Source organism: Cyanistes caeruleus, chromosome Z (assembly GCF_971803275.1).
Source record: "Cyanistes caeruleus chromosome Z, bCyaCae1.hap1.1, whole genome shotgun sequence".
Classification (NCBI taxonomy): Eukaryota; Metazoa; Chordata; class Aves; order Passeriformes; family Paridae; genus Cyanistes; species Cyanistes caeruleus.
In genome coordinates this window covers 39,442,447-39,469,563 of record NC_141732.1, presented here as the reverse complement: position 1 = coordinate 39,469,563, position 27,117 = coordinate 39,442,447, and the positions used below count along the sequence as shown (strand labels likewise).

General features: G+C 37.4%; 1 protein-coding gene across 3 annotated transcripts in view; it reads right to left on the bottom strand.

The window, feature by feature from the left end:
• Window positions 1-6,168: 6,168 nt before the first annotated feature.
• The window catches only part of DIRAS2 (DIRAS family GTPase 2), a 48,062-nt gene continuing 27,113 nt past the window's right edge, over window positions 6,169-27,117 (bottom strand). Inside the window, exons 1-2 of one of the 3 annotated variants that reach the window (XM_023944885.2) lie at window positions 22,604-22,811; window positions 6,169-10,235 (exon numbers count right to left, since the gene is read on the bottom strand). In XM_023944885.2, coding sequence (XP_023800653.1) covers window positions 9,597-10,196 — 600 coding nt within the window. In that variant the 5' untranslated portion in view covers window positions 10,197-10,235; window positions 22,604-22,811 and the 3' untranslated portion in view covers window positions 6,169-9,596. Of the gene's footprint in view, window positions 10,236-22,420; window positions 22,524-22,603; window positions 22,812-27,117 lie in introns of those variants that run through there. The other 2 variants (XM_086867970.1, XM_023944886.2) reach the window with 2 other exon arrangements.

Genomic DNA, 27,117 nt, shown 5'->3' with positions numbered 1-27,117 from the left:
TTCCCAGAAGAACACCCATTCAGATTCATTAATTTGTCTGTCTTTGAAAGCCAGCTGGTTGGATGTGTCAAAAAACACTGAAAGCTTTCCCAGTATATCTGGGAAATTCTACTATTGCTAATTGGAAATACGTTATTCCAAAAATCAGGAAAGCTGACCTGTTCTCACTAATTTAAGGGTTTTCTATTTATAATCCTGTACAAAGTCATAGGATAAGAGGAGTGGTACCTATTAATTTATATTTTTTAATATGGGCTGTCTTTATCAAAGACAAAGAGGGCTGCTGGTCAGTAAATGCCCATGTCCAGTCAATGAGAAAATCTAACATTTTGTAAATGTTCAAAATATTGAACATTTACAACTCAAAGATTCCAATGGGAATATTGCCTCTTTTCCCACAGACGATGGATTTAAAGCAAAATCAGTAAAAGCAAAATCAGTAGACACCATCATCTCCTCCAGGGGATTTTTACCATTCAGTTGCTTTCTCCCTTTCTCACACCATGGTGCAATTAAGACATTTTGTCATTTTATTCTGTCTTCTCATATGCAAAGATGATCATGTCAATGAAAGCAGAAGTCAATTGTTTTATGTTGTTGTTCCTTATGAGGCTGAGATGAGAACTCCATTTTATTTTTCACAGCAAAGCTAAATGAATGTTCAAGAAAGCTTTCATCTAACATGACCTTTCATCTTGGGTTTTTTTTAATTTTTATTTTTAAGAAAATCTTCTGCAAAGACTACATAAATTATGCCATACTTTAGAAATTAAACAAAACTTGAACATGAGAACCATGGGAGTAAGTACTGGGGTATCCAAAGGGAACAGATTTTCACCCTGTTCTGTAAGTTTGGAAGAGATAATAGGCATTGAAAAATTGACACCTATTTCATAAAACTTACTCAAAAGACATAAAGAATTGCAGTTTTCACTTTATTTGCTTTGTAAGTTTCCTGCAACTTCAAGAACAAAAAAAACCAACTTGCTGCAGTTGTGTACAAAAGGAATTTGCGTGTGTATTAGTATTTTGCTATAGTTCAAACAAAGTTTGAGTTAGAAAACAGAAATGGAGAACATTTCCTAGGAGTCTCCTATGGTAACTCTTGGTTTAGTAGTTTCCCGTACAAAAAAAACCAACCAATAAATCATCATAGAGTGCAAAAAACCTGCTGATTGCTTCCATACCAAGTGCATTGTGACCACACCAAATGGAGTGGTATTGAAAACAAATATGAAAATGGGAAAACTTCAGAATGATTTTCTTACAAACTAGACCAAGAATAAGTTTGGTCCCAAACATTTAGAAAAATTTGAACTTGCACATACTTCCATGTATTTGAAAGTTAAAATACAAGCTAAACCTGTTCCTATTCAAACTTCTGTTTGGTGCTCTAAAATACCTGTTTTAGTGACATTTCAGACCATAAAACTGTATTTTTAGGATGACTAATTATGTCTCTACAAATGATTGCTAAATTTTTCTGTTGAACTACAAATTCTAATTGACACTGAATGTCATCTAAAAATCTCTTACTGAAAATAATGTTAATATGAGTTTCTTTTCCCAACCTAACTCATATTAGGACCCAGTAGAAGAGCACTAATTTCAAGCTCCTGATGAAATACAACTGACATGTAGAAAAAATCACAACAGGAATAGTTGTGAGTAAACTCCTACATCTACATAGTACAGAATAATATGTTTTCTTGACTGCAACTGATTCTTTAAAATTAAGTAATCTGGCTTCCACAAATAGTTAAAAGTGGTGCTGCGTAACTGAATGGACCCAAATGTTCAACATGGTAACTTCTGCGAGATGCAGAGCTATGTCTTAATACACAGCCAATGGAGGCCATACCACAATGTTAATTACTTTTGACTCACATAATCTTTGAATCCCCTCACATCACCATACTCGCCAACATTATACAAGCATCACTTATTTAGACTGCAAATTGTGCTCTTTGGATTTTTCTCTCTGCTCTATAAATCTTTTCTAGCAGGAAGGGAGTGCTTTGGCTGTGGGAAAGGCAGTCTGGCTGACTGCTCTTCCCAGGGCATGGAGAGGCAGGGAAAGGAGACAGACAGATGCACTTTCCCTCTCCAAGCCCCACCCTCCCTCCAGCCTGCCAGCCCCCCCATCCCACCATAATAAAATTCTCAATTTGCATCCATCTGGCTTTCATGGTATTTTCCAGATCTACAATCTGGTCACACTTTATGTGCAGTTACATAACTGATAGGATTTTTTTTTTCTTTCATGGGAAGGATTTAACAGAGTGGCTCCCTACTGACCACTCTGATTACTTTAATAATACTTTGTTTTGAACTGTTTTCTAGTAAGTAATAAAAAAAATTTAATTGTTCTTTACCACAGTGGCATAACATGGTGTTTTTTCAAAATGGTATTAAGATTTTTTCACTAAGCAAACAAAAGGTAATGAAACAATTAGGTGTATGTGAAACTTTCAGAATTAAGCAGTCTTAGATTCAGATTTGAGTTTGAAAAGAAACAGGAGAGCAACCATGGACAAATATGGTTATGGCAGTAAAAAGGAAGCACAGGATTTAAGACTGTTCCTTTTATCCCAGTCTTTTTCTGAGGTTCATGTTGGCTGCTACTTGCTCTGAGTGATTCTTCTGTGACCTAATGGATTTTATTAGGATAATTCCAAGGATATATTATTGGATTTTTCTTCCTTTTTTTACATCTTCTGAAATCTTACCACTGAAACAAAACACATTCACCTTCTCTATGCATTCAGCATCCCCAGAAAAGCTGTCCATAATTCTGCCTCTTTCTTCTAACACAATCTTCTACCATTTGTTGGCACGTGAACATGCACTTCCTAGAACTACATATAAAGACACTATTAGATGCTTACAGACATGTTTCTATAAAACTATCTTGCTTTCCCTTGCTTCTGCATTAGGCTTTGTTGTTCTAGTTGGGTTTTAATTTCATTGTAAAAGGCAAGCCTTGATTCAGTGTGAGGTTTGTAGAAGAAAAGGGTGCGTTCATGGCTGTAGGTCATCTCCTTTCATTGTGGAGAACATCTGTCTCTCTCCATGTAGTGGGAAAGAGGACTGCCTGGACTAAATAGGTGTTATGGCTTACCCCCAGCAGGCAAGTAATCACCATAGCAGCTGCTTCCTCTCTCCTGCAACCAGTGGGATCACAGAGAGTTGTAAAAGCACAAATGAAAAAAATGATGGTATGTGATAGACATTAATAGATTGGCAGGTAAAGCAAAAGCTGTTTGTGCAGGCAAAGCCCCTCAAGGATTTAATTCAGAGCTTTCTATGGGCAAGCAGGTGTTCAGCCATTTCCAGTAGCGCAGGGCACCATCACATAATAGTGACTTGAGATCACAAACGTCATCGTTCCAAATGTCCCAGATCTTCCTCCTTCGTCACTCAGCTTTATATAGTGAGCAGGATGCCATATGGTTTGGCAGGGTCTGTTGGGATCAGCTTTCTGCTCCCAGCTTCTTGTGCTTCCTGTGCACCCCTACCCTCCTCCATGCAGTATGAGAAGCAGGAAAGGCCTTGGCCGCATGTAAGTCTGCTCAGCAATAACAAAAATCATCTTTATACTATCAAACCTGTTCTCAGCACAAATCCAAAACACAGACCCATAACAGCCACTGCAAAGAAAATTAATTCTACCTTAGCCAAAACTAGTGCAAGAGGGGAAAAAAAGAGAGCTAATACCATGCGGCTATAAAGTGTGTTTTCCCATACAGGCATGTAAGTCAGTCATCCAGAGTAAAGTTGCTTTTATAAGGAGTTAAAGATTTGATGAGGTCACTCATCAAAAGTGATCTCACTTTTGATGAAAAGGAAGAAACAACTGTTTTTTTCTCCCTCAAAATGGAGAAGCAATTGCTGTCCCTGTGGGACCTAGTATGTTCCAAAGAGTCGTGTTCATTAGTGCAGCTCAGCATGACCAGTCAATATTGCTTTTTCTTTTGAAAATATTTTTAGGAGCCCTTGATGATCTCAGAATTTTCTGAAAAATAGTTAGTTCTGTAAAATGTAAAATTTTCTGGTATTCCCATTTTCTTTGGGTCTACTTTCCCTTCCAAATTATAATTCTCCTACTTTCTCCTACTTCGTTACAATGACCCCACTGCACAGGAGATATCAGGCCTACAGGAGAAATCTGGTATCATGTGCTTAAGCATACAACATTATTTTATTGTAATTATAAATTAATAAATATGTCAAGAGTAATTTTTTAGGACCATTCTGACCAGCAGCAAGAAAAGAAGGAAGGGAAATTCCAAAGGCAAAGCATCTTTACAATAACACTGAATAGAATTTGCAGGAAACCAGATATACATCAGGGTGAACTGCCCCTCAATGGTCACCCCATCTCTCTTTGAAAGATAATGTAAAACAATCTTTTTCCTCTTATATATCAGAAGAAATATTTTCCATATATCTCTTATGGAAGAATACCAATTCTACTTCTCTTGCTTTCTCCACTGAAATTAATACAAATACAGTGGTAATTTCCATGTGACAGACACTCATCCACAGCTTTTAGAGAACCAGGTGTAGAGGCTGAGAAGGTGACTTTAGTTTTGGAGTGGACTGTGGTGCTGTGTCCCTGCCCTCCCCTTGCCAGCTGCACGATGATCTGAGAATCCGAGAATAGAGATGATCCTGTAGGGTCTGTTGTGGGCCACTTGTTGGCACCTGAGTCTGAAATAAATACATCAGACTGAATAACAACTACTCCTTTGAACTTGTTTTATTATTATTTTAGTGGGACCCCTATGACTCATTATAAAATAGCATACTCAACAAAGATAAATTATATGAAACAAAAGAGTTTTAATGATTTCTTTAAACTGCATATACATCTGGTTAATTTACTGAAGAGTCTGCATCATTCACAGGGAACATCCAATTTGTATTTTCAAAGCTCTGCTCTCCCTCTCTTTGCAGTTGTAGTGGAGATAAACTTTAGACACACTTGACTACATGAAATAAATTCATGGATTAATTAGAAAATGTGCTTTGAAGGTGGACGAAACATGTCAGTTAAAATGCCAGTGAAATAAGTGTGGCAGATATTCACAGATTTGAATGAGGGTATGAGTTAAAAATTAAAATATTTTCCACTGGGAAACAAGAGTAGTAACCAATGGGGAAAAAAAAAAACAAACAGGAGAATTTTGTAATGTTTCTGGTGTTTCTGTGGAATGTGATATAATAAACATCTATAAAGTAATTAGGACTGTATTTTGTAAAACCTAGAAAAATAAATTGGCACATCCACTGCTTTACCATAGACTGTGTTAGAATTAGGACAAGAGCAGTAACTTATAGCATATTGAAAGAAAAAAATAAAAAAGAATAGTAAGAATTAGTAAGAGCTCTTTACTAAAAATAAAAACCTTTGTTGGCTGACAAATGCAATTACTTCACAGTGACATGAAATTAACTGCTCTATACTTCATCACTGGTTCAAATACCTATCATTTTGTCTATGTAGTCCAGATTGTTGATCCCTTCCTCTGTTGAATCTGAATTATTGCTTGGAAATGGAAGCAATTATTTAATTATTTAACTGAACTACTGTGGCTCCATCTTCTGAATTGCAAGAAATAATAAAGTATTATTTTTGGACATTTTTTGCAACAGCTGGTAATATAGAATGCAATAGTAGGAAGTATTGCAAGAACGTTAGGGATTTTTTAGAAATGAGCAGGAATAGCAGGATCCATACCTAAAGTATCAATTTTTCACAAGCACACAGTCCTATCTGCCATTATTTTAAAGCAAATAATAAAATATAGAGTAGATTCCAGAATTATTTTGCTTTTTACTGGCCAAAAGGAGCACCCACTGAGAAGCTGGCTTGGTTTGGTTTGGTTTGGATTTTTTTTTTTTTTTTTTTTTTTTTTTTTTTTTTATGAAGGTAGACTGTTTTGAAAGGGGTGTCTTTGCCAGAGTAAAACAGAAGAAGAGTAAGTATTAGCTAAGGTAATACCACTCCAGTTCTTTCAGAACTGATTTGTATAGCTGAGGACTTTGGGACACTGTCTAGCATGTTGAGAGTCTGTTTTGATTTTGAGAGTTACCTTTACAATTTTAAAAAATATATAATGTGAAGCAAACAAAGTGCAGGTGCCAACAAGACTTCTTCCAAACTTGTGTTAAGATTTAAAACTTTATTTTGAATACTCAGAACATCACCACGAACATGGAAACTAGTAGACACAAATGATTTCCTATCCAGTTTTAAAACAAAATATTTGCTAAAGAAATTGCAGCAACACATTTTCATGACAACACTATATCTTAATATTTCGTATCTACATATAAAAGTCATGCATTTTAAAGATTCATTTTGGCTAGATTTTCTTTTCTGGGTGCTAAAATTCACTGCAGAACTTACATGTTTTAAACATTTTGTATATACATTTTAAACAGGTTATTATAGTGATACCACATTCCCAAATAAAACACAAAATGTAATAAAGCTTTATATATTTTTGATCTAGCTTATTTTTTTTCCATATTAAAAAAAATAATTCTATATGTAATAGCAAAACAAACATTTTAAACCAGCTCACATATTTGCAAGATATGTAAAATCTAATAGTAGAAACTAGGATGCCAATGCAAGGGTATAAAATATGCTCTCTTTTGAGTCTGTGGTCCTTGAGTAATATTGCTTCTGTTCTGGCCTTGCTTTGATACATGCAAGTCCATGAAATGCTTCATGGCTTATTATGTAGCAGGTGAGGATTCAGCTGGGAACTAAAGAAATATGGTCCTCAAGCCTAACATTGGCAGCTACTTGTTTAATTTCCATCTTTGCTATACAATTATTCTATTCTTGCTATGAGGCACATTCAAAAAAAAAAAGTCCAGGGCAAAATTTCAGCCTGTAATATCTTTGCAGTCAGTACATTTTAAGTAATTCAGATCCCCTATATTGTACTTCTGCAAGATATTTTACTATGTAAATATTTCCCCCAGTTCAAGCAATAATGTTAAAAGGTTCTATATATATCTTTTATTTTTCTCTTTGAGATTCTTTCATAATTGTATGCTGGCTGCTAAGGCATGTGCCACAAATGATGACCTTTGGCACTGGTGTGTTAGCATCTGAGGACAACCTCTCTACTTTTGACCTCTGTATGTGACCCATTATGCCTTAAAGTTGATCATTTTTCTGATTTTACAGCTTCATCAATGGAATCCATTGCTGTGACATTGAATATCATCAGCAAGTTTTCTTACAAACAGATTAAACGTATAAACATTTATAAAAGTCTTACTAAACATAGTGCTTTTAAGTGTTTTGCATCCCTGATCTGGAAATACTTTTTGATCTATTGACAGACTGTCAAGAAAGATGCACTTGGCTGGATAGGTCAAACCAGGCTCCTTTTTGTGTTTCAGGAATTATTTAAGAATGTGAGGAGACAGTCTGACAAAACACAGAATGAGCACTGGACTGTGACAGAGGAGATCCACTTTTGTTCCTGGGTCTGTCACTATCCTGCTGGGCAATCTATGTGCAGTTGTTACCTCCCTCTGTGCCTCACTTTCACCACCTGAGAAGTTAAGAAAATGATGTTGTCATTTTTGCAAAGTGCTTTGAGATTTATGAAGAAAGAGTGTTGTGTAAGAGCCTGGAATTTACTGTTTATGAAGAGCATTAGCTTTTTCCATGCTCTTTCCAGTTTTCTCTTCTTAATGCAATGAAATAAACACAAAAAAAAAGGTCTCTGAAATCAGTAGGAATTTCACACTGAATTCTACTGTTGCCAGAATTTCTTCTGACTGAATGACAGAAGTTGTGCTCCTTTCTAGTAGCAATTCTTGTGTATGATATTACTCTACCTCTGAAATGTCTGCACATTTGTTAGAAAGGTGGAAGGAAAGCAAGCAATAACTCTGAAAGGAACAAGGTAACAATTTTTAATGCAACCACTGCATTTGAGCATCCCCTGGAATATATTTATAATGCACTAGCATGCAGGCTAATAATATTAGTATTCAACTTCATTTTGCCATGTTTCTTGACATAAACATTTACTAAAAATATGGTAGGCTCTTTTTATTTGTTCAAAGCAGTTCCTAAGGTACAAATTGTGACTTACACAATTTTAATGTGTCATTTAAAAATTGTATGTGCTTATTTTATCTTATATGGCCTTTGTCATCACTAGGACACATACTTCAGTCATTCATATTAGTTTTTTCAAAAGCTTTGGAGAGACATCCAGGAAAACTCACAATTTTTAGTGTTTTTCCCCTTTCAAAGGTTTTGAGAAGAGCAGTTTCCCCTTACAGGATGTTTTAGATAATGTGTTTTCTGTTCTGAACTTTGTATTGCACCATAGCACAGTCCTGACTGCAACTCTTAATATGCCAGAACCTGTAGCATTTACCCCCAAAAATCCTTTTAAAGACTATGGGCACTAACTTCAGACATATATTTGGTTCTATAAATAGTCACAGCAGTTCAAATCATGAGTTTAAATGGCAAATATAAAATACTTCAGACAATACAAAGGCAAAAGATCTCATAGGGCATGAACATAAACCCTTCCAATAAAGTAATGTAAAGAAGCATCACTCAGCTAATCTGATAATTTGTATATTATGCCAACCCCTCTCCAAGGGTACCACCAGTTCAAAAGACATTCCATTCATTCACTAACCACACCACGTGTTCAGTTAACCAGCAGCAGCATTAGAACTGAGTCTCTCCCACAGAGGCTTTTGTAGGGAACTTCCCAGTCAGTTCTCCCCAGAGAAGCTTTCTGCTTTTATACCTACACCATTCCATCTGGCAGCCTCCGCAAACAGATGTCTGTTCTTCTGAAATATATATGGGGCAGGAACTCAGGTCATTCTTGAAGCAATGAGCCCAGAAAAGATGATCTCCAACTCTCTTGCAGGGATTGGCTTTTCCACTTAAGTTAAAATACTGCATCACACGAGAAAGTAGTATCACGTGGGGAGATAGAGGCAACATCTGTTCCATTTAACTGCTATCCCCACACTTCCTATAACTGTGCAAGAGTTCACTTATTCAGGTGATCCAAGGCTGTCTTATGCACACTCTCCTACCAGTCAGTAATGAAATGGAATAGAATTGTTCATCCACAGCATTCTTGAAGGAAATGATTAACACCATCCAGCATGCAATTGTATGTTCTAGGCTTCTTCACAACCATTTCTTTGTTTTTCTTCTGATATTATGCATTGGTTTCTCTTGCAATTATATGCAAATGCAGATAATATTAAGTTGATTTTCCAGATCTTTCATATTATGTGAATGATAAAAATTCTTCTATTTTTTGTTAATTACAAAATAAGGTCTTCTGGGACATCTTTTGTTTTCTTCCTGATTTACTTAAATTAATTGTGAGAGTACATATATTTTCATTTTTCAGTTATTTTCATAGTAATCATAGTACCTAATTTTTTTCAATTTACAAATATTTCTTTTAAAACAGGTATTAAGAAATAGGATCTTGCATGGTTGTTTGCTGTCTATGGGTTGTACATGCGTAGTGTCAGATGAGACTTCACAGTTGATTTCTGACTGTGCAATTTCACATCACCACACATTTTCCTTTCAGCTTCTCCTTCCTTTTCTGTTGCTTGCTTTTTTTGCCATCAATTTGCAAACTCACAGTCCTGCGTTTCTCCAGGTTTAGCAATTCTTGGAATAACTCTTTCACATTGTGGTTAGTCTTGGCTGAGGTCTCCATGAAGGCACATTTCCACTTCTTAGCCATGGCTTCTCCGTCACTGCTTTCTACCTCTCGATTTTGGTTCTCATCATTTTTATTCCCCACCAGCATTATTGGAATGTTTTCTATGTCTCCTTTTATCTGACATATTTGTTCGTAGATTGGCTTGAGTTCCTCCAAGGACTGTCGGCTGGTGATAGAGTAAACCAGAATAAAAGCATGTCCTTTAGAAATGGAGAGACGTTGCATGGCTGGAAACTGATGGCTCCCTGTGGTGTCAGTTATCTGCAAAGTGCATATGCTCTTATCACAGCTGATCACCTGCCGATAGGTGTCTTCAATGGTAGGGATGTAGCTCTCTCTGAAAGTGCCCTTCACAAATCTCAAGACCAAAGAACTTTTCCCCACTCCTCCAGCTCCAAACACAACTACCCTATAATCATTGCTTTGCTCAGGCATGTTTCTCAGTGTTTCACTTGCTCAGATAAGAGAGAAAACCTAGGAGAGAAAACAACGAAACCAAGGAGATAGACATTAGTACAGGCAGATTTGTAGAGTGCTGTGATATCTTTCCCAATAAGAGAAATAAATGAAAATGATGGCCTACTACTTGTAGTAATTTAAGAAGTCTTGCAAGATGTTACAGAACAACTTATTTTAGTGGTAAATTGGGGTTTTCTAACCAGTCTGGACTGGTAGCAAAATACCATCTTTGTCACTTTGTGACTGATTTTTAATTAACATCGTGTGTTTCAGTATTCTTCCTACTGGACTAATATTCACAGAACTAAGAAGTTCCACCTGGGAATTTCAACAAGGCCTTGGCCTGAACAAATTGTAGACAGGGAATTATTGTTCTATATCAAAAATAGATCTAAGATAATTGTTGAAACTGATCATTTTGCAGGTGCATGATAGTCAATTACTCTGAATGTTCCAGCTCTTCAATAGTTAAGGAATTTATCTCCACTATGACTGGGCTACAGTTCTGAGTGACGACTAAGATATATTTGTAGATTATTCAGCAACAGCATTTACTGAGCTTTGGTTTTTAACTCCATGGGACTCTATGTCCCACTTCAGTGTGGTTTGGCACTGGCATTTCAGGCTAAAGAGTACATTTTGATAAATTCAGATTGCTCACATTCAGTCTGCCTTTTTATTCCAATATTTATCTTGCAGCAGATGATATTTGGCACGAGACTGGCTATACTTATCAGAGAGGTTCTGCAGACATATTCATAACAATTTAGTGGCTTGTATTTCCAAGGTTGGCAATGGCATAGGTCAAAGGTCACAAAATTCTGTGATTCCTGCAGTCAGTTCCCCTTGACAAAACCCATCTGTATGTAGTAGGATCACAAATATTAAAATAATTGCCAAATAACAGAAATGGTAAAATTTTCACATGTTTACAAGATGTAGATGTTTTAGAATTAACTTAAATAAAATGAAGTTTAATTTGTCCTCCCATTAGTAGCAGCTCAATAGGCAGAGAGTACATACAACTCTTTTTATATTTAGTGAGATTAGTAAAAAGAACCCTAAAAATTGAAGTAAACATGGGGTATTGTGACTTTTCAGACCAAAACAATATATATATAAGGGGTATGTGTGGAAAAAACTGCAAAATTTGCTGCATCTGTACTTGTTCTGAAGAAAATGGGTAGGTTTTATAGGGAACTTTGTCCAAGTGCCTTAGTGGCACCACGTGATTGAATTTGCCTGTTGTAATTTTGCCTGGGTAGCAGTAAATCCAGAACAACCCAAAGAATTTCTTCCCTTTTGAAAGAAAGCCTCCAAGCAATTTCTTCAATGCAGAAGGAGGAGTGACTGCATTGCAGGGGGTGATTTTAAGTTATGTTTTACCTGTCCAGCAGCAGGGCAATATTGATGCTTTAGAGGTGTGGATCCTAGTGGACCCCCCCATGCCCTTATTCCAATTGCAAGCTCATTCCATATTTTCTCTTTCCACATTTTGATGCTGTTGTTCTTTATGCCAGTTAGGCTTCAGCTACAGCAACACATGCCATACTAATGTCTTCAATTTCTTGTTCATATCCTGATGTTGCTATCTTTCTTGTACAGGGCATCCTATAGTGTCCTAATTCTAATGTCTGAGTAAGCTGAAAACATCTGTCCTTGCGTAATATGTTGGATGAAAGAGTCGTACTTCCTCATCTGGCCATACCATAGGCAGAATAACCAGTGCAACTGGGGATGCTGATCCCAAGGCAAAGTGCAGAGCTGACATAGCTCTGTTTACCCAGCCTGGCTTCAGGCAGAAAGCAGCTTCACTCCTTCAATCTCTCCTGTGCTACATTCACTGTCACTCTAAGAGGCTTGTTTAAATATAGAAAAGATTGATAAATAAGAGCGTTCATCTTGAGGCACTGAAGTAAAATTGTTTTTCTGACAGCAGAATTCAAGCAATGGAAAGAAAAAGTAGCCTCAGAAAAAATGCTCATGTTTGTGTTTATAGAAGAGGTAAAACCTTCTGAGGAACAAAGAAAATGAGTGAGAAGCTCATTAAAAAAGAAAGGAAAAAACGTAGCTGAAAAAAAGTGAGGAGAAGGAAGAATATAGCTTAATGCTGTTCCACTGAGAATAAACTTGTACGTAAGAGCTGCAGACATGCAAATTTGGAACAGTCATAGGGCTTACAGTTGTGGATGGCTGCACAGAATGAGTTACCATAATAATTATAGTTTAATCATTTCTTGTAAGTAAAAAGGCAAGAGAGCAAAATCTGTGAGTTTCACTTCAGAAGCAGCTTAAGCATTGCACAATCATTTTATATGTAGCCTAGGAACTACAGGACTAGGAGAAAAAATGCACTGTGAAAACTTTTACAAAGAAAATCAGTGAAATATGGACTAGAGAAAAATTTAAATCTAGCTGAGTGCAATCCTGGTCTATTACACTGCATACTCTAAACATACTCAGGAATCTCCAAGAAAACAGACACAGAGGGTAGCCCAAAAGATAGAACAAGTTGAAATGGGGCACTTAATGGCCTGAAGTATTACGCACACAGAAAAATTCTAAGCGGTCCTGAAATAGCATGGTAACAGTCTTCAAAACATAGCAAGTTGCTGCAAAGACATAGAGCATAGTGGAAAAAAAATTGAGCTTATGTGCTAGAATTGTCGAAGAGATTCACATTAGACAATAGGAAAACTTCACAGTGGTAAGAATAGCAGACTAATTTTATAGGGAGATTTTGCAGATATTTTTTTTAGAAATTACCATAGTATCAAAGGATAATTCCAGCTGGAAGTGACTTGAGTAAATTTCTGGTCCAGACTGTTTATCACAGCTGGGTCAGCCATGACACCAGAGGAGATTGTTTTGTCCTGTACAGATGTGAAAAACCCCAATCTTTCCCACAGTCTTTCTGGGAAACATACTCCAATGCAAAATTACCATCAGGACGATTTTTTTTCCTCTTATACCTAATCTAAAATAGCTCATACCTGCTGTCTCTCCTCCCAGCATCTACTGTGAAGAGTGTAACTCCACCTTTTTGATGGCTTTCCTGCGGGTTTTGAGGGCTACATTTTGCTGTCCTTCGACCTCTGCCTTTCCCAGGCTGACTGGCCCTGGTCCCTCAGGCTGCAGAGCAGGGCAGCGCCGCAGCTTTGGACACCTCGGTGCCCTCATCTGCACTTGCTCCAGTTTATCGATGAGTTTCCCCTGCTGGGGCTGCCCAAACCGGACAGGCGGCATTGCTGCTGTGCCGTGAGTGCTGAGCACAGGGGGATTATCACCTCCCTCGGCCGGCCGGCCATGCTGCTGCTCACACACACCGGGGCACCGGGGGGCTCTGCTGCAGCTGAACATCACCAGGTGACTGACCAGCACCTTCTCTACCGAGCTGTTTCTCTCCAGCCTGGGCGACTGCAAAGGAGCAGCAACCTCAGTTGCTATTTGGTCTGTCAGTCCTAAAGATCCTCAGTTTTGCCAAAATAAAAATTACAGATTTTTATAAACTTGTCCTGCTCAGGAACCAAAAGAAACAAACCAAACAAACAACTCGCGCAATCATACTGGAGAAAGGATTCCCCATAGTGTTCTCTGTGTGGATCTGGTCCAACAATCTCCTGCAATCATTCTCTATGAATGTGGTGTGCTTGCACACAAGTGTTCATTTGTTAATGCTTTTCATACCACCCTATTACCTTACTGATGTTTCTTTCTCTTAAAATGTCTCAACTGAAACACACAGGAGGGCAAAATAAAGTATGGCATTGTTTCATCAGCTTGTGGCATAATGGCCAGTGAGGGTATGGAAAAAATTAACTGGAAGGAAGTCTGACTTTTCAGATGTACAAGATCATTTCTGATTCAGAAAACCAGTCTTTCATAATCTGCAAAGAAAAAAAGAGTTGGTTTTTACATGTTAGGATGGACTTACTCTGCAATGAAGCCTCATTTGCTGCCTTTGCTACTTTCACAAACTACATCAGTGAAAACTTGCTATCATCCTCTAAAGTGTCAGTTTATCAACACTATCCTTACTGGAAAAGCCCAAGCAATTTTCATACAATTCATACCTTTCATTTTGAATTGTCTGGTTACAAAGTTCAGCAAAACAGTGAGTCTATACCTCTGCTGACTTAGATATGTTTTCTGCAGATGCTCTGCTAGCACAAGGCTGGAGCTTCTCTAGTTCAGCTGCTGCAGGTGAGCTTGATGGGCTATTTACTGGGGCAAACCACTGCCTCCAGGTCAAACTCAGCTGCACACCTTTATGTTAGTCTTCATGCTTTCCCTAGAGATTTCTGATATGCTGGTGAAAGAATTGAAATGTTTTTCTGACAGAAGGATACAGTTCAAGGTCTGAGTAATTATTACACAAAATCACTCATTTTATAACATAGTGGGGAAAACATGCATTTTAGATGTTTAAAGTAACCTGTTGTTACAAATTACGTTCTTGATAGTTGAAATACCTAATGTTCTTTGATTGATTAATTACATATGGGTATATTAGCATTTACTAAATCAATGTCACTGATATTGTACTTAGCCACTGGATCTCCACAGTTCTCTCTTACCATCAATTGGGTTTTTATAGACTAACTTTTCTCTTCATATTTATGACTTGCCTGTCCTGTTTGTATTTAAGCTCTATATAGCATATGCAATAACAGGCAGAAAGGTACAGGAAGGCAGAAAAATAACTTCTTAAAACTAATCTACTTGAATATCTATCCTTAGAGCAATATGAGATTAGACTCTCACAGCTGGTGAAATCTTTCAGTTTATGTTTGAAAATAAGCACAGAAAAAAATCAGCCTACCTCCAATGTTCCCAGTCCTGGCTTTGTTGCAAAAGATTTTCACCATGTTTCCACTGCAAGACTACCAGGAAATATCACAAATTTTAAGTTTGGTTGACACTTTTTTACTAGACTGTATCTTTTAGTGTAGCATTAATTTTACAGTTCTACAGGGTGACGTTACCTTTGCTTTCTGGAGTCAGAGGCTTTGATTGCATCTTAACTGATCCAGTTTCTTGAGGTCTTATGATGTCCTACTGAGATGCCAGTCTGATATGAAATTCAGCAATTGTTAGATGCTGTGTATTAATTTCCTGATATTTTTTTTTCCCTCAGCTATAAAAGCATCTAATGTCAGTCATGGATATCTTTTCTTTCAATTTCTTTTTTTCAAGCTCTAAGGCGATGTCTCTGTTTATATTGTCATTGTTATTGTGAAAAACCAATAAAGTGCAGGCAATGCATTTAGTTCATTTAAATTTAAATTAACAGTACACAAGGCTATCCAGTAATGACACCACGATAGAAGGATACAAGGTGCAAGGTGAAGAATGTAGCTATAGATAAGATGGATTTCAACATGGCTGTAAGATTAATGTCCATTTCCCAATACCAAAGGTGAAAAATGTCACATTATTTATATAAAAGAGGGAAAGAGAGCTCTGCAAGGAACCTTTTCTTGTGCATATAAAGAGGCACTTCTCAGGGAGTATTTTCACTTTATCTGCTAATGAATATGTACTTTAGGATTGGGGGCTTTCCTACTTCCAGTGCCTTCATCTTTTAAGATAAGAATTGCTTTTTCAGTCTATTTTTTTGCTTGTATTCTTTGGTCTTTTCAAGACAGTGGAAAGTTGGACACATTTGGAGACCAAATGATAACTGTTAAAACAGCTTTTTCCTACAATATGAGGTTCTAATCCACATGGAAAGAACTTTTTTATTCTCATGTGGAACAAAATGTTCTTTGAAAGTCTGCTTCTTGATGATCAGCTAGTCTAAATCATGATTTTTTTTTTTTCACTGCATAAATGCAGTAGCACTTTTTATTTATGTTTTTCTCAACTACAGTTGGAGAGAAAAACATTTATAGCTTTTCTTTCCAGCTATAGAAAGATGACCAGAGTGATTTCCTTAGAAAATGGCATCTTGTGCAGAAAATAAGTACTGTGTAATAAATCTGCTTTTATTCTAACACATTGTCTTTATTGTAAAATTTGCTTGATTATCTGAAAGTAAGGGAAAAAATCAGATATTTTTCTTATTCAGTGTATTCATAGAAAGCAAAAATTCAAACTAAAAATTCAATTTGTTTAAACTGAAACAGATTTCATTTTAGAGCTAGGTTCTCTACAATGTTGAAAATGTATGAATTTTCATGGAAAATTAATAATTTAGAATCTTTAAACTGAAATTAATGTTACAAAGCCTTTCAGAGAGTTCCCTAAGAGGTTTTGTGGGTTTCCTTCATGCTCCTGGCCTAACACAGAAGAGAAATAAAAAGGAGACTTTCAGATAAATTTTTTGCAGGTTTTTTTTTCTGTATTTACAGGAGACTATTGTCTTGAGAGCATCTGTATATAAAAGGGGTAGAATCCCGCCTCCATGCTGTCCTGTAGTCACAGTGCTGTTCTCTACTTTAGCAAATTGTCATATTGTTGTCATGCTTACGCTGAAAATCTCATTCCCAAAACAATGCCTTTTCAAAACTGGTTGGAAACCCTATGGAACCCTTGGTAAAACAAAGAAATCCCACAGGCATAGTTGTCACTGTAACAAAATCTTTACTAGTTCTTTGGCTAACATACAGCCAGTGGATGTTGTGGCAGAAAGAGTTTCGCTAGGCAGGAAAGAACTGGAAAAAAAGGGAAAAACAAATAGACAAACAGACAATATTTCCTGTAGGAACAACAGATGGCATGGATTTTTGGAACTAGGCTTAACTAAAGTGGCATTACTTGTTGAAGAAGGCAGGACAGTGGCAGAAGAATGAATGACGCAGAAGGAGCTGTTGATTCCCTTCCCTGATGAGGGTTCATGTGCAGAAAATGCTGGATCTGATCCAACAAAGATGCACATAGGGATACACTGAAATTGTTTGCTCTGTTGTTGCCTGAGAGCTTTCAGAACTAACCCTTTAGTAACAGATATGTACTAATGAACCATTACTGGAAAGCAAGATTCAGCTTCATTGAACACACTTATCATTTGAAAAAAACCCCACCTTACTTTCATTCAGCCTCAGAAATGTTGTGCTAAATTTATCCAGGATGGACGGGTGAATGCACTTATCCCATGAAAAACCTTACTTTTGTGCAGAAACAGAAATATTAAGCTAAGCTTGTCCAGGGTGGACAGGTGTTCTTGTTGTTCCTTCCTATTTAGTGGCTTAGTTCATCTTAAAATTTAAAAGGGAGAATTTAATGAAAATTCCTGTCTAAATTCAGGCTCTGCTTTATGTAAGTTAGATACTTCATTGATTTAGCTATTTGAGTATTTTGGTAAACCAGTGTCTTAATCTCTAAGTGCTTATCATCAAAACTCAGAGAAATTACTCTGAAGAGTTTCCATACGTGTAGTTAGGTAGTCATTAACGCACACATAGAAATAAAAATGTCAAAATAGCAGCATTGTATTCAGCTCCCTTTGGAACTAATTTTTTTAAGTTTTCTTCCCAACTTAACTAACCAAATACAGCAGTTTTTCCTCAATTTTCAATAGGTTTAACTTAACCAAGTAAAGATGGAAAGATCTACACTGTACATGTGCCTTTCAATGTTCACTGTTCATGCATGAACATTGTATGTGTGCCTTTCAACAAGTAAGACATAAAGCCATTGGACAGAGCAGTATGATTATAAACCAGAATTTGTCACTCCTGCAAATGCAGGATCAGAGGCTCAGTATGAATTTTCATTCCCTCTGGTTTCTAATAGTAGAATCATTTCTTGGTATTGAGCAATGACTTTACATATTGTAGTGAACTTCTGCTTCCCCAGCTGTACACTGGAAAAAATAGGTTCTGCCTTATGGATAATGGTATGGTTTTTTAAGTTTTCCTGAATGGAAAAGTACTAAGTGCTCAAAAAAAACCCCAAAAAAAAACAACCCCAAGGCAAGAAAGAACATTTCCCAAGCAATCCTTTTACTTTAGAAGTTGTCAGTGATTCTATATATTGTGAGATTCATAAATCCCAGTATTGTGAGACAAAAATCCCAGCATAGACAACAAACTATTTCCATATAAATATGTATATTTACACAGAAGAATATTACATTCATGAAAGCCTCTTTTCCATTCAGCTGAGGAAACTCAGAAGACTGGTGGCCATTTTGCCTTTCACTGTAATTCTCAGTTCCATAATGTTAATTTGAGACTACTTATGTAAATCTTCTGAAGAAGCAAAACTATTAAAGGTTAAGTGCTTGTGACTTCTTTTTATGCTATAATTCCTGTCATTAATTTTCCTTGCCTGGCTGGGAAGGATAGCTAGACTGCTATCCTGAACACTGGAATATTTCTGACGCCCTCACACAGCCCAAGAAATATCTAATTCAAAAAAATGACTTAAACAGAACATTTTGCCACTGGTTTGTTGGGCAATACTTTGGGAATAGCTGAATGCAGTGGGTTTCAGGACCCAAAATGATCTCTGATAATTAATTAAACAATGTAATATGGGTGTTGTTATGCTTCCAGGCACTAGGAAGAAGCCTGTTCTTCCACTGGAATTTTTCTGCAGATCAGAGTATTTTGAAAACCAGCAATTAAATTATAACTGTGAAGAACAATACAGTAACAGCAGCTTTCTGATAGTTTATAAATGTTCAGTACCCCAACTTGCAATACTTTAAATTCTGAAGTAAGACAGGTATGTTTAGCCATAAGAGTAGATTATTTCTAGATTCATGATAATGTTATTTATTTGTGTTAACTATTATTAACACAATTAATACTATTAACACAATGTTACTATTATAGCTACTGATAGTAGCTAATATTTGATTATTTAAATGATTAAATCTTTCAGAAGAGATAAAAGTTGTCAGTTTAAATTTTCAGGGAAGAATAAAAAATATACAAGTATCAGTAAAAAAGGACAAGTGATCTTTGCATCAGATTAACTTTAAGTAAGAGCTACTGGGTTTTTTGGGAAGGAAACAACTACAGTCTAGGAATGGATTTTCCCTTTTCATATGGTTTCTTTAATATATACATATTTTGAATGAGGAAACTGAAAGGTTGACATAGCTTCACTTTTCAGACACCTTTTCAGATTCAACTAAAACCAATGTCATTACCTGCAGTCAGGCTGATGCTGACTGGATTTTCCTGCCATAGCATATTGCAGACCTGCATAGCCAGAGAGACTAATTTTAATCTTAGACAGAGAAGCTTAACATTCAGCTTAACATTAATTTCTCAAGAGGAGGTGTTGCTGACTCCAGTATGTCAAAAGTGCTTTTGTCACAGACTTGACACACACTTTTTCACATTTTCCTCTTGTCTTTCTTTGATACCCATCTCAAGAATTACTCTGTTGTCAATACTTTGTGGTTGAAAAGTAATCAATATTTGTTTTCTCAAAAAGGTAAATTAGAGTATGTTCTGCTTCAATTAGTATGTACAGCTGCAGTGACACTCAGGGGGTCATTTTCACTGCTTTTCCAGCAGTAAGGTAAGATAATTTAATGTCTGTTTTAATTTTAATGTCACAATAAGAAAGCAGTGAAAGTATCTGTTTGCTGATACTCAGAAATATTTGTATTTAAAGTTAAAATACCAAATGGAAAATAAATTTTCCAGAAATATTTTCTCCTGGTACATTTTTGGAAATTGCTCATTTTAAAGGGAAATTAGTATTGGTAATACCCATCCATGTTTTACAAAATTTCCATTTTTCCTCCTCTATTTAATATTTATTATTGTTCAATTATTACTGGTAACATTAAATATTAAGGGGAAATTAACAAACTTTTGGAATCAGTCTAGGTATCAAACGAAATGTCCCACAGCGAACAGTGTTTCAGCTTGCGTGTACAAATGTCCTGAATCTCACTTAAAGAGTGGGAGAGGGAACATTCAAATGCTTATTATGTATTACAAGAATTACCAAGGAACACTGTGAATTGAATGCAATCCCATGTAGAAAAAAATCAAAACCATAAAAAAAAAACAAAAGAAGAAAAAAGATAAGTCTATAAACATAAAAAAAGAGAGAAAAAGGGATTATATAGAATTGAATGCAGTCTTTCTGTGGGAGCATCTTTGCCAGAATATTATTTATTATATATTTATTTTAAAAATCTAATTTTGGAATCAATATCACATATTCTGTCTCAAAGAAAGTTCAAGTCTGACTTTTTACACATGATGCTGGATCTCTACATTAGCAGCTGTGTTGGTTAGCACAAGAGAAGGACAGAAAACAAAGTTGTCAGGTTATCCTCAAAGGAAACTAGAAACAGTGCTAGTAATGACTTCAGGAACAGCAGTATCAGTTTATATATAGTCCGCTATTTTTATTGGTACTACAGAGACTGCAGTGCTGGTGTAATATAATCATGACCACTTGGCCAGAAGGAGCCTCTGAAGTCCAATCAACTTCCAAAGAGCTCTGCTCTGCGCTGTGAGAAAGGGATATTGTTCAGCCTGAGGTTCATCAGGGCTTGTGAGTCTGCTGGTGTAAACAATAGTGCAGCACAGAGCAGAAATATGCTTTCATCTGACTGATGTGAGATACGTGGAAAAACTGTATTTACGAAGACCTTGACTCACTTGCAAAGGGACTCTTTAGTGCAGGCAACTTCCAGAGAAAAGTGAAAATGGCACTTAGTACTGAAAGAGACTTTCTGGATTATCAAACCCAGTGCTTTGCATTTGCAGGCAACCATTTCACATAATCCCTCCATCAAGTTACAACTAAAAGGCACTTAAAACGTTTTCTATGTATTACTTCAAGTAGAATGTAATTAAAGAACCTTGCTGCTCTAATGGTTTGAAATCTTCCAGCCTAAGTGTATTCACAGTTCATTTATACCAATTCATTCCTCTCTCTTACCAGGAATAAAGATAAATAGCTGTACATCACAATCATTCTTCCAGATCCACAGGACCACTGATTAGCAGCTGTGTGCTTGAACTTGTTCCATGTTCGTACAGTTCTTCGTGCAATAGCCTCAGAAATGTGTGTGGTGTGAGAGAGAGCACAAAGCCTGGAGGAATATCATATTTCATAGCTCCAGAACAATGGCACAAAACCCATTCTGCATGAACTGGGCAGTACTGCGTTTAGTAATGACAGAAGGGCCCCAGAGAGCAGCTCCTGAGCATAACTGAAGTCCATTAGTCAGAAAAAGGGAAGGGAGAGTGGCAAGCCAAGACAGCCTTCTAAGCCTGAATTAAATATGTTGAGACCCGCAAACATTCTAGACAATGGTAAACTGTAAAGCTTGGCGAAGATACAACAATCAGTTTCATCAGCTTGGTTTACCTCTAAAGGAGCAGGGGTGTACCTAGCTGTACACAGCATACACAGCTGTCTGTGCATTTATAAACAGGCATATGTGAGTTCAATTACTAGGTACTCATGAGAACAGGATATTCAGAAAATTCTTTGAAATTAAAATGCATCCAGTTTTGTTGCTCCATTCTATGCTCACCCTTCTGAGTGGTGCAGCACACAGAGCATTCCACATTTCATGGGGAAGATAGCAAGGGATAAAGTGCCATCAAATCTGAATTCATCAGCTCACAGGCACTTGAGAATGGTCTTTCATGATTTATTTTCTTTTATTCAGTTGGGAGAGGGAGAATCTAAGGAAAAAAAGAAAAAAATCCTGCCTGTCAGTGGGATGCTGCAAAGTTGTATCTGTCTTAGAGCAACAAACACCTTGTGTTATTTTATTCAGACTCCACATTTCTGTATTCTTCTATACTCCACATTTCTGTATTCTTCCATCAGCTAAGTTAAAATGTAGCTTTCATTTAAAAGAAATGAAAAATTAATCTCTCCTTAAGCCACTGCAGTGGCAGTGCTATAAACTAGGACAAAATTCAGCACATTGAGTTTTAATGAAAGACAGCTTGAAAAAAAAAAGGTCATTACCAGCATCCCAGCACACAGGAAAATTATAGTTAACTAGCCAGTGTGTCCATGACCAGCGTCTGGCATCCTTGCTAGCCCCAGTTTACAGCATGTCATGTTCTCTACACAAGATCTTAGCTTAGAGCACATCTTGCAGTTGTAACTCAGGCAAAACTCTATCGACTTCAGAGGAAATTCTGCCCAAGTGAGCACCGTGCGTTCTGGCTGAAGAAAATGAAGACCTCTAAATTCAACGCAAACCTTTGCCTATTGTGCAAGGCAGCGTAGAAAAACAACGGGAAGAAATTTACCTGTGGAGGAACAAAAAGCTTCAAACGCTCTTCAGTTTCTGCCTGTCATTGCACCAGCTCTTCCCCCTCTCTGCCCTGGGCTCCCTGCAGAAGGGAGCCCCTTAAGCCAGGGGGCTGCAGCTTCCCGCCGCTGCCCGTGCCCCGCTGCCCGTGCCCCGCCGCCCGCCCGCCGCTCCCCGGTACCTGGCTCCTGGCTGCTGCTCCCGCCTGGATCGCAGCCCTCCCCGCTCTGCTCTTACGGACCGACTGGCTCCAGCCCCTGCCAGTGCTGCTGCCTAAATGGCGACTGCAAAGCTCATCTAGGCTTTTAACTGCCACCTACTGAATAATTGTGGAATATATATATGTATATGTATAGGTGTATGCGCGTAGAAGCGGTAATGTTCTGGTTTTCTCAACCAACGTAGTAGATTTTCACAATTAGTCTCTAAAGCCTCCAGACATCCTGTGGTTTATCATTTAAAGCTGTAGATTACATTAATCTGCGCTCGCAACTCTCCATTTCTTTCAGCACTAAAACAGAGAACGAGCCTGTCTCTTTAACTTAAAACAGCTTACAAAGCCTTTGGTGAAGCTAATCCCCAGGGCAAAAAACAGCACAGCCCTATTCAGATCAACGGAGCAGTGCTGATTTTTATTACTTCGAAATTTAATCCTTTAGGTCTCATATTTATTCACAAAAAGAAAAAACAAACAAAAACCAAAAAAAAACCACAGTAGAAAGAAAAATATGCCTTAAAAAATAGCTTTTGTCCAACATAGACTCTCAGAATTTCACTCATCTGAAACAGATCAGAATCTTTTTCCTGAAAGCACTGTGTAACAGGATTGCTAAGGTTTATGGACAAACATAAATTAAGAGGTTTTCTCCACTTTTAGTGGTGTCCAGTTTTTTGTATGTTTTTTACATTTGTTTGTTTGTTTTGTTGTTGGGGTTTTTTTGTGGGCTTGTTTGTGTTTTGGGGTTCCTTGGTGAAAAATCCAACGGCAAAGTCCAAAGTTTCCTTCTGCTGTTTATTTTTAAAGCAGTTTCTAACACCTTTCTAGGCTAGAAGTGATGTCTACTGAAGGTGTTTGAACTGTCACTGCAGAAAGGAAGCTTACGCTTCCTTTCAGGGTCTCCCTACAAATCTGTGTGAATCCCCAGGGAAGGTGTGTGGACCCTGAGATTTGCTCAGCTGTTTAGAGTATGGTGCTTTAAACACCAGGGCTGTGGGTTCAATCCCACAACAAATATGTTAAGGGCTGGGCTTTATGATCCTTGTGGGTCCCTTCCAGCTCAGAATATTGTGTGATCTCTGAGATGCTACCTTTAAAACCAAATAGCAGGGATATGAAGGACTATGGTTTCTCTAAGCCAGCTGCCAACTGGCAGGTAGCCAACCCAGGTAGCTGAGTTGTGACATAAAAGGGCTCTATGCCCATCTGGAGGAGCACTGCCCTGTGGATGGCTGGTGGCACCCAGAACCCGTCACAGCAGCAAGGAAAAAATTCAGTTTTCATGCTTGCTGTGACTGACCAGTTGAGTAGCTAGCTTCTTACAGCTGGTGCAATAATTTTAAAAATGGCACCCTTGGTGTCATTTAAAATATATTTTGTTTGCTTTTTAGAAATGGATTTGTTTTGATTGCTTTTATGAAAAAATTATGTTTTGATTGCATTTATTGTGTTAATGCTTTTGCTGAAGACAGAAACGAAGATGTTTCTCCTCTATGTGTGTGTCTTACAGAGTATATGTTTATTAGGATACATGATGACCTGCAAAATATGGCCTGAGGAAATAATTTGCATTAACATGCAGTTCTGCTGCAGATTAATCCTGAGCCCTGTTTCCACAGGCTCCTGGGCAGCAAACTGTGGAACAAAACATGTACAGCAGGCTTGCTCCCAGAGTCTGACAGCAAAGCCCTGCCTTTGCCTTTGTGAACCCTTCTCAGCAATATCTTAAACCTGTGTGCATGGAGAACTAGCTAATTAATGTCTCAAAATAAGGAACTTGTACTATAACTTAAAAATCATAGTATAATTACTGCAACACAGGAAAGGGCAAGCTATAAAATTTATAATATTGCTCAGGGATTTTGATTGTGATTTTTCCCGATTCTGCTCATAGTAGCATGGGTTCAGAATCCAGACCCATTTATTTAATAAGTCAAATTGCGCTTGCATTTACAAAGAATATGGCTTCTCAATAATTTTCAAAGGTTGAAGATGTCAGTCCTCAGTGAGAGCACCCTTATTGTGAATACACCTTTCAATTTTTCCTTAAAAACAGTGGAAGCATCTGTAGAATTTTAGAGTCATGACTTGCCACAACTTTCTCTCACTCAGTACATATTACAGATCTGGGAATACATAGTTCTTGCACCGTATCCCAACAGGATGGGTATTCAGACGTTGAAAACATACTTTTCAAATTGCTGATTCTTTCCAAAACTGAATTTATTTCAAATAAAAGTATGGGTATAGCCTGTCTTCAGTCTTTCTTTGCCTGTCCAAAGAATTGAGATTTTTCATGTACAGATTGCAGATATGTACCTCACTGAGAAAGAAAATGTCCATTTCTACAGCTTCCACCTAGGCTCTATCCCACCAAAACCATCAGGAGATTTTTCTCATCAGAGGCACAGTACTGAATTGTCATGCTATAATTCACTGTAGAGGATTCTTTTGTGGGATTTCCCTGACTATCTCTGCCAAAAACTAACATGGCAGTTACCGCCCTTAATGAGGGTTTTGTTAGATTTCTGCTTTAAATGGCATTGTTCAGGTGTGCCAGGCAAGACAAACTTCCAAAATCTCGGGCATGCCTCACCTCATAATATTATTCACATGTGGTCCCAGCAGAGAATCCCACAGAACTAAAGCCAGGTCAGTCCCACACAGGCCAGCAGAGGTGCAGCTGGGTATTTTCCTACCCCAGGCTGCAGTGAGGTTGCATTGCTCTGGGTGCTGATGCATGTGAATGTGGGGCAGAAAGAACAGGGTCTGTTTGCAGTGAAGATCTTCCCTTCTGCCAGTGGCAACACAGAGCCCCACTCCATAAAATACATAGGAGTGTGCATCATCTCTTACTGGACAGAAGGGAAAGGGCAGGCAAGGGCACAAAGCTCTACCAGAGTATTTCTTTTACAAGCCTCCCTCACAAAGGAAAGTCTTAGGCAAGCTACCTGATTGTCAGGTTTCTGTGCTGCTTCCAAGCTAGAGAGGGCATTTAAGGAACAAGAGATCTGCTTAGTTAGCAAAATATGAGCTGCCTAAAGCTTGAATGCACATTTAGCACAAACCTGCATGAGCACTGAAAGTACAGCTTTTGAGTCCAAATTCAATCTGTGGCCTATATATGGCATAGGAAAATGAGAAAGTCTTCAGTTTCCCTGTAAAAGTTTATGATGTAAAACTGGCTCACATGGAAAAATTTTCTCTCTCCAAGGCAGAACAAAATCTTGACAAAGAGAAGTCAGCAGAAAGCAGGACTAAGCTCATTTTTTTCTGTTCTAGGATGGTTTTCCTCCTGTTAACCTGTTTCTCTGGAATGCTTTCACTAAACCACAGCCTGGCTAAAATATATCCCTCTTCTACTGCGTGTTTGGAAAGTTAATGTCTTAGTTATGCAATGTCACAAAGAAATTTAGTTCTTCCTTCCAACCATCCTACAAAATGGCAAATACTGTAAATTTATGATAATACTTTGGTATCTTCCTATACTTTATTTAGCTGTACTAAAAAATTAGCTAATCTGTTGTCCACCAGTATGGAGGACATTGCAAAAGATTTTAGCATCAGAAATATTTACTGGAGTTTTTGCCCAACAGGGAAAAATTAGTCTTCAAAAAAAAATTATTAGGAGTGACTTTCCAGGACAGCTGATTGTCAGCAGTGGATCTTTTAATGTCCTTTATTTGGTGCAGTAATTAGATTCCTGCTCCTGCCCCTGCCATGATATGTCAGGAGGTACAGGACAGCTTATCATAAAAAACATTTTTGTATTTGTGCACTGCATCTGAATACTAGGCAACTTACACCATTTTGTAAACCAAGTATAAAATTTTCATGGTATTTTTAGTGCCTGCATACTGCTTTAAACCTGAAAAACTAAAAAAAAAAAAAAAGTTATCAAGAAACTACTGCGTATAGTTAAAAGATATAAAAAATTACTTACTGTACTTCAGCAATTAATATAAGTGCATCATAGCCAATTTACAATGCACTAGAGCAGGTGACTACATCTTGTAGAATTACATCTTCTGCGTGAATCAAATGTGATTAAAACATATGTAGTATATCAGGCTGTAAATTGTCTACACCCAAACCATGAGATGATGGGACCAAAGTCTTCCTGGGTGTAATTGAGGTTCTCATTTATGTTGGAGGGACTCAGACTACCTCTTGACTTGATTGGATTAGAAAGATGTGTCCTTACCCAATATGATTAAATGGCAAATTTTTATCTGACAACCAGTGTTGCTTAGTGTTGTAGAGAAAGCTATTCTTCTGGAGAAGGGCATATTATGCTGTATTATTTTCATCTATCTGTGGGCCATAGATGAAACACTGCATTTGCAAACTCTGGACTTCTAGGTTTTTGGTTTGTTTGGTTTTTTGAAGAAAAAATTTGTGTTGCACACAAAAGTTACACATGAATTTAAAAAAATATTGTTGCAATAAAATCCTGCCTAGCTCTCAGCTTGCAATAA